At 36.7% G+C, this 13,229-nt stretch overlaps 1 protein-coding gene and 1 non-coding gene across 2 annotated transcripts; one reads left to right on the top strand and one right to left on the bottom strand.

Moving 5' to 3' along the window:
- Nucleotides 1-354: 354 nt before the first annotated feature.
- LOC127108761 (small nucleolar RNA R71) lies at nt 355-461 on the bottom strand. Its single transcript, XR_007796274.1, has one exon. It is a non-coding gene; the product is annotated as a small nucleolar RNA R71 (small nucleolar RNA).
- Nucleotides 462-10,831: 10,370 nt separating this feature from the next.
- LOC127106360 (glucan endo-1,3-beta-glucosidase 8) lies at nt 10,832-12,418 on the top strand. Its single transcript, XM_051043659.1, has 2 exons — nt 10,832-11,187; nt 11,305-12,418. Exons 1-2 carry the CDS (start codon nt 10,832-10,834, stop codon nt 12,416-12,418), a joined length of 1,470 nt encoding a protein of 489 aa, XP_050899616.1.
- The last annotated feature ends 811 nt before the right edge of the window (nt 12,419-13,229 follow it).

Genomic DNA, 13,229 nt, shown 5'->3' with positions numbered 1-13,229 from the left:
AAAGATTTCGCTCAACCATCTAACGAAGAACCTAGTTATAGTATAGTAAACCCAACCATACCAGCTAATAATTTTGAACTTAAACCATCCCTGTTGCAACTAGTGCAACAGAGACAATTCGCGGGTCTCGCTACCGAGAACCCTAACCAGCATTTAAAAATATTTCTTCAATTAGCAGACACTTTTAAAACCAATGGAGCTTCTCCTGAGGCAATACGTTTAAGATTATTCCCTTTTTCCCTCAGAGATAAAGCCCTATCATGGTTAGATTCCCTTCCACCCAATTCCATTACGACTTGGGATAACCTTAGGAGAGTTTTTCTTACTAGATATTTTCCCCCGAGTAAAACCGCCGTTCTTCGAAACCATATAACTAGATTTACCCAAAACCAAGGAGAATCGCTGTTCGAAGCTTGGGAGAGATATAAAGAGTTGTTACGAGCATGCCCACATCATGGTTTAGAAAATTGGTTAATCATTCAAACCTTCTATAATGGACTTCATAACAACATAAAGATGACCATCGACACTGCCGCAGGCGGTGCTCTGATGAACAAACCTTATCCTGAAGCTAGTGCCCTCATAGAAGATATGGCTCAAAACCATCAATCATGGGGAGTCGAACGAGCGACAGTTGAGAAGAAGGAAGCCCAAGGAGGAGTGCATGAACTAAGCTCTATAGACATGATGCAAGCTAAAATGGACGCATTAGCCCTTAAGGTCGAGCATATGTGCATAAACCCGAATACTGTAGCCGCAGTTTCGTCAGATTGTGAGATATGTGGAACCAAAGGACACCAATCTGCAGAATGCAGTCTATTAAACGAAACCCACTCTGAGCAAGTGAACTACACCCAAGGGAACCCATATTCGAATACCTATAACCATGGATGGAGGAATCACCCGAACTTCTCCTATAAAAACAATAACCCTATCCAAAATAATACACCTCCGAGACCTAGTTATCAAGCCCCTAGATCAAATCAACCTATGCAACCTGTACCACCAAAGCCGAGCCTTGAGAAAATTATGGAAAATTTTATCACCGCTCAAACCCAACAAAACAAGGAGTTCATGAACCAAAACATTCATGTTAACAAATTGATTACTCAGTTAGGAACCAAGGTTGACCAAATAGTTACTCATACCAAGATGCTTGAAACCTAGATCTCTCAGGTAGCTTTAAACCAAGCCCCTCAGACTACACCTGGAGGACAATTCCCTGGACAACCTCAATAGAATCCGAGAGGAGAAGCCAATGCCATTACCCTACGAAGTGGGAACGCTTATGATGAGCCACCAAACCCTAGATTGAGTGAACCCAAAACTTCTAAGGAATGTACCAAACCCCCAGACAAAGTAAAGGAACCAGAGGAATCTGAAAACCAGGAAGGTCGAGAAAAAGGAGAAGAACCTAAAGATAAAACTTACGTACCACCCCCACCATATAAACCACCTATACCATATCCGCAAAGACTCAAACAAACCCAGATCAATAAACAGTATCAAAAATTTATTAAAGTTATAGAAAAATTTCATGTAGAAATCCCTTTCACATAAGCCATCACCCAAATACCTTCTTATGCAAAGTTTCTCAAGGACATCCTTACCACCAAACGTAGACTTGACGATCCGAAGCCTTTGGAATGTAATGCTATTTCCGAGGACAAATTAGCAAAGAAAGATAAAGATCCTGGAAATTTCTCCATTCCTTGCCTTTTGGGTAATCATGTCATCGAAAAAGCTTTTCTAGACTTAGGAGCTAGTGTGAGAGCTTAATGCCTTTAACGGTTTGTGAGAGGTTAAACTTAGGAGAATTACAGCCCACTAAGATGTCACTTCAGTTAGCCAATAGATATGTTAAATATCCGATAAGCATTTTAGAAGATGTTCCTGTTATGATAGGTCAGTTATTTATCCCTACTGATTTTGTTGTCATGGACATCAAAGAGGACAATGATATACCAATCCTTCTAGGTAGACCATTCTTATCGACTGCAGGAACCATAATAGATGTCAAGAAAGGAAAGTTGACATTTGAGGTAGGTGACGAGAAAATAGAATTTATACTTTCGAAAATTCTTATGGCACCTGTGATGGGAGACTCGTGTTATGCCTTAGATATCATTGATGAATGTGTTAGAGAATTAGAACAAAAAGAAATTATAAAAACAATTAAGTTACCATCAACTCTCATAAAGGAAGATGATGACTTTAAAGAACCTTACATCGATGATAACCTTTACGAATGTTTATCCCTTACTCCAGATCCTATGCCATGCCCTAAGAAACCAACCTTAGAACTTAAGGAACTGCCTAAAAACCTGAGATACGAGTTCCTCGATGAAAAGATGAATCGTCCAGTTATAGTTAGTGCTACCTTGAGCCAAAAGGAAACGAACCAACTTTTAGACGTTTTACGAAGACATCCCTCAGCCTTAGGGTATAATATCTCTGACCTGAAAGGTATAAGCCCATCCGTATGCATGCATCGGATTTCGCTCGAAGAAGATTCAAAACCCTCTAGGGAACATTAGAGAAGAATAAACCCTATAATGAGTGATGTTGTTAAAAAGGAAGTTCTTAAGTTACTTGAGGCAGGTATCATCTACCAGATCTCGGATAGTAAGTGGGTGAGCCCTGTGCATGTAGTACCTAAAAAGGGAGGCATCACAGTCGTGCAAAACGATAAAGGCGAACATGTAGCAAAACGTTTAGAAGGAGGATGACGGATGTGTATAGATTATAGAAAATTAAATAAAGCAACTAGGAAGGATCATTTCCCTTTACCATTTATAGACCAGATGTTGGAGCGTCTAGCCAGACACTCTTACTTCTGCTATCTAGATGGATACTCTGGATTCTTCCAAATACCTATCCACCCCGAAGATCAAGAAAAAACTACCTTTATATGCCCTTATGGAACTTTTGCCTACAGACGAATGTCGTTCGGCCTCTGTAATGCTCCAACTACTTTCCAACGCTGCATGATGTTAATCTTTGCAGATTACCTAGATGGTATCATGGAAGTGTTTATGGACGATTTCTCGGTTTGCGGATTTGATTTCCACAATTGCCTTGCTAACCTTGAGAAAATCCTGGAGAGATGCGTGGAGGTGAACCTCGTGCTAAATTGGGAAAAATGTCATTTCATGGTAACCGAAGGAATAATTTTAGGACATATAGTCTCCGAAAAAGGTATAGAGGTAGATAAAGCTAAAATAGAAGTTATAGAAAACCTAAAACCACCAAAAACCTTCAGAGAAGTCCGAAGCTTTCTTGGACACGCTGGATTCTACCGGCGTTTTATTAAGGACTTCTCCAAAATAACCAAACCGTTAACCGGACTTTTAATGAAAGATGCTGAATTCATTTTCGATAAAAAATGTAATGACGCATTTAATCTTTTAAAGCAAGCATTAGTATCTGCACCCATTATGAAACCACCCGATTGGTCGGAACCTTTTGAGATAATGTGCGATGCTAGTGATTATGCAGTTGGAGCCGTTCTAGGACAAAGGAAAGATAAAAAATTAGATGCCATTTATTATGCCAGTAGAACCCTAGATGCTGCCCAACTTAACTACGCAACAACTGAAAAAGAATTACTCGCTGTAGTTTTTGCTATAGACAAATTTAGATCTTATCTAGTAGGAGCAAAAATTATTGTTTACACCGATCATGCTGCCATTCGTTACCTATTAAGTAAAAAAGATGCCAAGCCCAGGTTACTCCGATGGATTCTATTACTACAAGAGTTTGATTTAGACATAAGAGATAAAAAAGGCACTGAAAATGTAGTAGCTGATCACTTTTCTAGGCTAGAACATCTAAAACCTGAACTAGTACCCATAAATGATGATTTCGCCTATGATAGACTAATCGCTAGAGTAGAAACCATTGAAGATAATAACCTAGATCCTTATGAGCACCCCTAAAATTCCTTAGCAATAAGTAACGTACCCTGGTATGCAGATTTCGTTAATTACCTAGTTGCTGATATAGTACCCCCTGATCATGACTACCACCGCAAGAAGAAATTTTTCCACGATGTGAGAAACTTCTATTGGGACGAACCGCTCCTTTTCAAAAGGGGTAAAGATGGCATTTTTCGCCGTTGCGTTCCAGAAGAAGAGGTAAATAGTATTATCGAACATTGTCATTCTGCACCCTATGATGGACATGCAAGCACCTCTAAGACATACGCCAAGATTCTTCAAGCTGGCCTATTCTGGCCTACCATGTGGCGTGATGTCTATGCTTACATTGTCAAGTGTGATAGATGCTAACGCACTGGAAACATTTCAAGACGTGATGAAATGCCTCTAAGAAACATTCAGGAAGTAGAACTCTTTGACGTATGGGGTATAGATTTCATGGGACCTTTCCCACCATCCTTAGGAAACAGGTATATCTTAGTAGCTGTAGACTATGTGTCTAGGTGGATTGAAGCTATAGTTGCACCCACAAACGACACTAGGGTAGTAATCAAATTATTTAAAAACTATATATTCCCTAGATTTGGAACACCACATTTAGTCATAAGCAATGGAGGATCACACTTTATATCGAGAATATTTGACAAACTTTTAAGAAAATATGGAGTTAGGCATAGAGTAGCAACACCGTACCACCCACAAACTAGTGGCCAAGTAGAAGTATCTAATAGGGAGATAAAATAAATCATAGAGAAAACTGTTTCTATTTCTAGGAGAGACTGGTCTCAGAAGCTTCAAGAAGCATTATGGGCCTATAGAACCGCTTTCAAAACCCCTATAGGAACTACTCCTTACCAACTGGTTTATGGAAAATCTTGTCACTTACCGTTCGAATTAGAGCATAAGGCCTATTGGGCCATTAGAACTTTGAATTTAGACTACCTAGCTGCTGGAGAAAAGCGTATCCTAGACATTCATAAATTAGAAGAACTTAGGCAATCTGCCTACGAGAATGCAAAAATATATAAAGAGAGGACAAAAGCTTATCACGACAAAAGAATAGTAAAGAAAAACTTCAATATAGGCGATTATGTTCTCCTTTTCAACACTAGGTTACGACTCTTCCCTGGAAAGCTACGTTCAAGATGGACTGGTCCTTTCGAAGTATCCAAGATTCTGAGATCCGGAGCCGTAGAAATCAAGAACGATACTTGTAGTCCATTCATTGTAAATGGACAAAGACTGAAGCTCTACAAAGGAGGAGACATTCCAGCATACTACTCGAGCCACACCCTGATTGATCCACCAATTCCCACTACAGGTGTATAGATTCTAATCGTCAAGCTATTGACGTTAAACAAGCGTTGCGTGGGAGGCAACCCATGGTTTTTCTTTCATTTTACTTTTTCACATTTATTTATTTATTTATTTTATATTTATTTTTTCATATTTTGCATTGAGACTAAGATTTGAATGGTTTGTATTTTCAGGATCACTTTCTTAACTTTTACAGGATGCAGGATTTTGATGACATGCATGTTGCCTATAGAGATAATGCTCAGAGGGAGCGATACATTGCTTTGTATCAGCGCCCTATGGCACCCACACGTTACCCTGATCAGCATTGTATGGAGGCACTGGGTATCGAGCCTAGTACCCGATCCCGTCGTCCACCTCAGGATGGCGAGGGCACTAGTGGTCAGCAATAGGTTGCCAGGTAACTCTTCCTTATCTTATTTCGAAACATTGGGGACAATGTTTGATTTAAGTGTGGGAGGAGACTCTATCGTCCTTTCTTTATTGTCTTTTCTCGTTTTCCTTTATCGCTTTTTCTTTACTGTTTTTAGATAGTTTATTTCCTTTTAGCTGTTTATTTTTCTTTTTAGTATAATGCATGAGTCTGACGAGTCACCAAATACAGTAGATCTTTAGTACAATCCTACCTCCCCATACCTTTAGCCCCACCAAAATTTTTCGCAAAAGAAAACAGTGTTATTCCGAAAGTTTTCAGGTTTTAAAGACATGTTTTAAGTAAGGATGCGGTGACTTGGGAGAACTTTGCGAAACATCAGTATTATTTTAGCACCATAGACTTCGTAAATATAGGAACCAATCCCGAAACCCCATATACCATGGCCTTAATCATCATTTCCGTATAAGTCCTCAGTAGTTTATCCTAGCAGTCAGCTCCGGCCTACGCATCCTCTACGTAGGGGACCGATGCAAATAAGTGAATGATCCAGAAAAACAAAAAAATAAAAGAAAGCAAAAAGGTAACTCCAGTATAGGTGACCCTCACAAAGTCATTTAAACCAAAGAATTGTAAAAAATTGCTACAAAAAGAAAAAGAAAAAAAAGAAAAAGAAAAACTTACCCACTGCTAGTTGGTTCAGAGGTATCTGGCACTGAACTCGGTAGGGCGGATTACGATCCGATCCCCCACAACTACAGTTGGGTCCAATAAAAGGGTTTACACATATTTATGTGCCAGAAATCCCATGTTCAGATCATAATCACTAACAGGCCACTCTACTACGAAGCATGTACGAATAACGGGCTTAATGTGATTGCGCCTGAATGAAAAGGACACAAAAAGAGATGAAGAGACATGCCTAGGTATTGTGGGATAATATGGGTTGGTTAATATAGGAATGAAGTTTATGTCCGTATTTGCGGATTAGTGTCATCATGATACCCTTAGTTCACTCAGTTAGTACCTATCACTGCATCCCGACTTGAACTTAGAATTTTTACCTGAAGCACTCGTTTACACCAGTTTTTCTTTCACGAGCTTTATAATGTTTTGCTTGAGGACAAACAAAGGTTTAAGTGTGGGAGAGTTTGATAACACTGAAATTTACGTATTTTCGACTTCGATTTCACATGCATTCTAGTTGTTTTATTGTCATTTTGTTGTGTTATTACTGTGTTTTCCTTTGTTTTCGGGATTTTACTTTAATCGGAGCTCCGATCGAGAAAAGGAGCGAAAAAGGGCTAAAAACCCTAAAATTCAGCATTTTGTTCTTATGGCCTACCCAATGGCGGGCGCCACAGACCAAGCCATGACGTGTCAAATTCAACTTCCATCAACTCCCACGTTTTCCCACTACTTCCACTAAGGCGCCCCATATTGTGCTTGTGGCGGGCGCCATGGCCTTGTGGCGGACGCCACAAGAGGAAAAACGGTTCCCTCCTATTTTCAAGTTGAAGGGCATCCAAGTCATTTCCATCTTTCTACTTGCCTATAAATAGAAACGCGAATTCACTTTTACAATCATCCAAACTTAGAACAGAGGCAAACTCAGAAGCAAATTTGTTTCACTTAGGCATATATTCAGTTTTATAAAGTGGTAATCGCTTCGCATTGGAGTGTTACCACAATTGTGTAATCAAGTCTGTGATAGAGTCTGTAATCGAGTTTGGAGCACTTTGGAAGGAAGTTAATCCTGCCGCCATTTTCTTTTCCGCATTGCAATTTACTCAGCCCTCCGATTGGAGCAGTTTTTATTACTCGCCTTTACTTTATTTATTTCCCGCACTCGCTTTTACTTTATTTATTCCTCGCAGTCGCTTTACTTTATTTATTTCCCGCACTCGCTTTTACTTTATTTATTTCTCGCACTCGCTTTACTTTATTTATTTCCTCGCACTCGCTTTAAATTATTTACTTTCCGCACTCGCACTACTTTTATTTATTTTAATGCACTTTTACTTTACCATGTCTAGCTAAATTTATAAGGTTAGAATGTAAGGATCATAATTGAACCGATAATCCGTACAATTGTTCGTAGAAACACTTAAGGGCTATTTTAACTTTCAAATTAAGTTTTCCCGCACTTCAATTCCGTTGGGTAAGATCGAAAGCCGTCCAACGTCTTTTTAAACTTAATTGTTTTTAACTATTTCAAAAACAGCGAAAGCGCTTTGTTTAGTTCATTAGGAGATTTTAACATTAAGAAGAAAAGAGATTTTAAAACTATTTTCGGACGCGTTTATAAGTTTAGAGTCTGGTTCATAAGAACCTCTTTTGGTTAAGAAATCCAGGTTATAATACTTTTCAACTTAGTCAAGATACTATATTTCTTAAAAATAGGTTTACCACTCTAACACAATGTACGCCTTTTTATAAGTGACAATAAGAGGGTTTGATTAGGGAGTACAACTCGGTTCTGAATACGCGAAAGCGACAGTTCCTGTTAAATTAGTTCTTTTCAAAGTAGGAAACACCGCCCATAAGTAGCTCTATTAGCAAGTACTTGGATTATCAATTAATTACGTGAATTACATTCGACCCTGTCTTTATTAATTAATCTTTATTCAACACTTTACTTTTCATTGCACACTCCAAAAACACCTATTTTGATTGCCTTTGATAAACATCATAACAACAGATAACGATAGATTGACACTTGGTCTCTGTGGATTCGATAATCTTTTATATTACTCTGACGCGTTCGTATACTTGCGAAAAGCACGCATCAATGTCAACACAACTTTTCTTCATGGTGATTTTCATGAAGAAGTATATATGCAGGTGCCAACTGGTCTTGATGTCCCTCAACCTGACATGGTGTGCAAACTTCAGAGGTCCTTATATGGTCACGAACAAGCTAGCAGGCAGTGGAACACTAAGCTTACTGAAGTTTTAATACAATCAAGTTATGTTTAGTCAAAATCTGATTATTCCTTATACATTAAGTCCAATGGTGTTCATTTCACAATAATTCCTGTCTATATAGATGATTTGGTTTTATGGGGGGACTGATATGGATTAAATCACTCATATTAAGACCCTATTGAATAACAAATTTAACATCAAAAATTTAGGTGAACTCAAATATTTTCTTGGTTTTGAAGTAAGCAGGTCCAAATAAGGAATTGCTTTATGCCAAAGAAAGTATGTTCTTGACCTTTTGCAACACACATGCTTGAGTAGAGCCAAAACTTGCAAAACTTATATGCAACCTCAATTGCAGTGACATAAAGAATCTGGGACAAGTTTATCTGATCCAACTGTGTATATGAGATTAATTGGAAAGCTCCTATACTTGACTCATTCGAGACTAGAAATCTCTTATGATGTAAGTAAACTAAGTCAATTCCTCGGCTCACCAATAGATGCACACATGCTAGCATGACTCAATGTACTAAGACACCTCAAAGGTAGCTCGGGAAATGGTCTTCTATTTAATTCATCAGCTAATCTCAAACTCAAAGGGTTTTCTGACTCATATTGGGGAGCATGCCTTGACACAGGGAGATCAACTACAAGCATACATTTTTTGTTTGGAAAATCATTGATTAGCTGGAAAAGCAAGAAGCAATCAGTGGTGTCTAGATCTTCATCAAAAGCATAATATCAAGCGTTGGACCAAGCAACATGTGAGGGACAATGAATTTTATATTTGCTGAAAGATTTTCACATAGAGCATGATTCTCCAATCTTGATCTAATGTGATAACAAGTCAACTCTTCATATAACAGTAAATCCTATTTTTTATGAGAGAACTAAATACGTAGAGATTAACTGCCATATGGTTAGAGATAAGGTTCAATCTGGGATAATCCATTTGCTGCCAATCGCATCAAAAGAACAAGTAGCTGACATTATGACAAATCCTTGCACATAGGCCCCTTTATCAATCTACAAAACAAGCTTGGAATGTCTGATATCTATTCCAGCTTTAGGGGGGATGTTGAATGTAAAGGGATAGTGAAGAACATTGAGATAACTTGCTAGTCAAGTTAACTCAATTTTGCTTGAAATTATCATTAGTAACTAACTGTTTTTAGCTTAACTACGTTCAGTTAGGTTGTTAGAAGTTAGTTGTTCAGTTCTAACCAATTATAGCTGATATAAGTAATGGCTTACACCCATCACTTTGTAGATTTTATATAACCTTTTTATTTAATCAATATATTGAGATTGTTCTTTCCTCTTTAATGGAGTTTTTTATTCTCCTTTCACGCACAAGGTGATCTCGAAATACACTAGTAAATTGAAACTCAACTTGATATATTTTATTTGTAATATTTAATTAAAAAATAAATTTAAATAAATAGAAAAGAATATAAAGTTTTTAGTTATGTTATATTAATATGGATTCTTAAGTTGAGCTACAATGAAGATGACACTGATGATCCCTTCAAAGATGATGCATTAAATAAGAATAACATATTATAACTTTATATATGTTTTTCAAAAATAAAGTGATGTTAATTACTAAAAAAAAATAAGCTAAAATAGTCCGTTAGTTGCTATAAGTTTGCGAGTTTTTGGTTTTGGTCCTGTAATTTTTTATTTTTTTTTGTCTGAATCCCTATATCTCATTTTTTTGTGTTGGTTTTAGTCTCTAAAGTCAAAATCCGCAGAAAAATCTGCAAGTTTTCCGCGCATTTTACTTTTAGGGACTAAAACCAACACAAAGTGATATATACAGATTCATACCGAAATAAATAAATTAAAAGGATCAAAATCAAAAACTCGTCAACTTACGGAGATCAAAAGACTATTTAAACAAAAAACAAAATATCTAACATATCAGGTTCCAACCCAGAATTTTATATGTGACTTAATAATATTGTATTTTTTTAAAGAACCAACACGACTTATTTATTGTCTTTTTATGTGTAATTAAGTAGAAAAATAGTTTAATTTCAAATTAATAAAGGAGTTATTAAGGTATAGATACATGTAATAACTATTATTAGAAAATGTGTTAGAGAGGCAAGTTAAGAACCAATGTTATTTAAATGCTCTATTTAGCCATTGTATAAAACTAAACACCTAATTTTAGTTTGGATATTACTGATCATTCAATCTTAATAATAACAATACAATATTTCCACTCACTAATGAATCCTTTTATCCTTTGTTGTTACTTTCACTTACCATGGCTCGAGTCAAGTTTATCATATGTGCATTTTGCATGATTCTTGTTATGGCTGATTGCCAACAACATGGTCCAGAAACAATTCAAGATATTGGTGTTAATTGGGGTTTACTATCGACTAATCCAATTGATCCTCGCATTGTGGTGAACATGCTTAAGGACAATGCAATTAAAAAGGTTAAGATTTTCGACACAGATCCTTGGATTTTAAGTGCTTTTTCTGGCACAGATATTGAAGTTATGGTTGGAATTCCTAATGATCAATTAACAAAAATATCTGGCGACATAGATGAAGCAGAAGATTGGGTTAAAAATAATGTCTCCAAACATCTGCATGATGGAGGAGTCAATATCAGGTAATTTTTCTTTAGAACAAATCATCATTTTAATCATGAGACCGGAGAGGATACAAATTCATATAATCTAAATCATCAATCATAACAATCTTATCATTACGTTGTGAATTATTGTAGATATGTATCAGTTGGCAATGAAGCCTTTTTGAAGGCTTACAATGGATCCTTTTTAAAGACAACATTTCCAGCAATGGAAAACATTCAAAAAGCACTTAATAGTGCTGGTTTAGGAGGCAAAATCAAAGTGACATCTGCGTTAAATGCCGATGTATACGACACGAGTACCGATAAACCATCCGGCGGACATTTTCGGAAAGACATTTATGATGTTATGAAACAAATAGTGAAATTTCTTGATGAAAATAACTCACCATTTTTAGTGAACATATACCCTTTCTTAAGTCTATACCAAAATGATGATTTTCCTAAAGACTACGCATTCTTTGATAGTCCAAGTAGAACAATTACCGACGACAACAACCAGTATACTAATGTGTTTGATGCAAACCTTGACACACTTGTTTGGGCATTAAAAAAAGCTGGTCATCCTAAAGTTTCAATCATGATTGGTGAAATTGGTTGGCCTACAGACGGTAATAAACATGCCAATAAAAACAATGCAAAAAGATTTTACAGCGGTTTTCTCAAGAAATGGGCAAGTAAAAAAGGTTCTCCGCTTCGTCCAGAACCAATGATAGCGTATTTATTTTCTCTCCTTGATGAGAATACCAAAAGTGTTGCGCCCGGAAACTTTGAGCGTCATTGGGGAATTTTCAGTTACGATGGAAAACCTAAATTTCCTATCGATCTTTCTGGAAAGGATCACGATAAAATGCTTGTTGGAGCAAAAGGAATTCGTTATTTAGAACAACAATGGTGTGTTCTGGATAAGGACATAAAGAACATGAGTTCGGTTGTTCCTGCAGTGAGCTATGCGTGTTCTTTGGGTGATTGTACGAGCTTAGGTCCTGGTTGTTCTTGTGCAGATTTGAGTGCCGTTGGTAATGCTTCGTATGCTTTTAATCAATTCTTTCAAAATAATGAACAAAGTGTTGAGGCATGTAAATTTGATGGACTGGCTACTATTGTTAAAAAAGATCCATCACCTTCAAATGGAAATTGTGTGTTTCCTATCCAAATTTATAGTGGTGGAACCATGCTTAGAGGGGGAGCTTATATGGTTAAAGGTCTTTTGATTGGGTTTGTATTGATTTTTATTACATTTATATAGAATTATGCATGTGATTAGTAAGGAAATAATTAGTGAGGATAGATTACATGTCATTTTGAATTTTTTTAGAGTATGTAGAAAATTTTGAAGGCTTGAAATAATATTTATGGCAGATAGATGGTTGATGTCATTGTTTTTCTCTCTTTTCTTTTTGCATGTTCTAAAATTACAGTAGCTTTTGAATTTTAGATTAAAAAGGATAAAAAATAATTTTACTGTAATTCTTTTCGGTTTGTTTATAACTTTGTACAAATATAATTTGTAAATATATCCACATATTGTAAGTTAACTTTCTAGAATCATATTATATTATTATATTATATTATTATATTATGTGACGAGATTTAAACCATCTAATCGATATATAAATAATGACGTTACATAAATCCATATGGTTCAAAAATGTCATATAAATAAAACACCAATAAATGATAAAAAAAATCGAGAACAACGATAAAATAACATGATGTCAAAATAAAATATAATTCATAGTACTAGTATTATATACTAATACACTACTGTGTATGTCAGACTACATCGTCTCTGCCTCCTCTGGCTCCTCGCCCTTCTTGAACTCCTCGGTCATTAATCCACCCGTCCTCCGGCGCTGTCTCTGATACATCAATGTCCCCCATGCCTCTGTCATGATGGCATCTAAGACCTGTCTAACATCAGACCCATCAGGGAAGATATCTCTGTCAATGCCTACTTGCACAATCTCCACATTGCGACGATATCCTCAGGAGGATCTAACTATGTTTGCTCCTCCTCTAGTATCTCATGATGAGCTGGCCTAGGTGGGTCTCCTGGA

This window comes from Lathyrus oleraceus, chromosome 7 (assembly GCF_024323335.1).
Source record: "Lathyrus oleraceus cultivar Zhongwan6 chromosome 7, CAAS_Psat_ZW6_1.0, whole genome shotgun sequence".
In the NCBI taxonomy this organism is placed as follows: domain Eukaryota; kingdom Viridiplantae; phylum Streptophyta; class Magnoliopsida; order Fabales; family Fabaceae; genus Lathyrus; species Lathyrus oleraceus.
The sequence above is the reverse complement of the archived record's forward strand: the minus strand, read 5'-3'. Positions and strand labels throughout refer to the sequence as shown.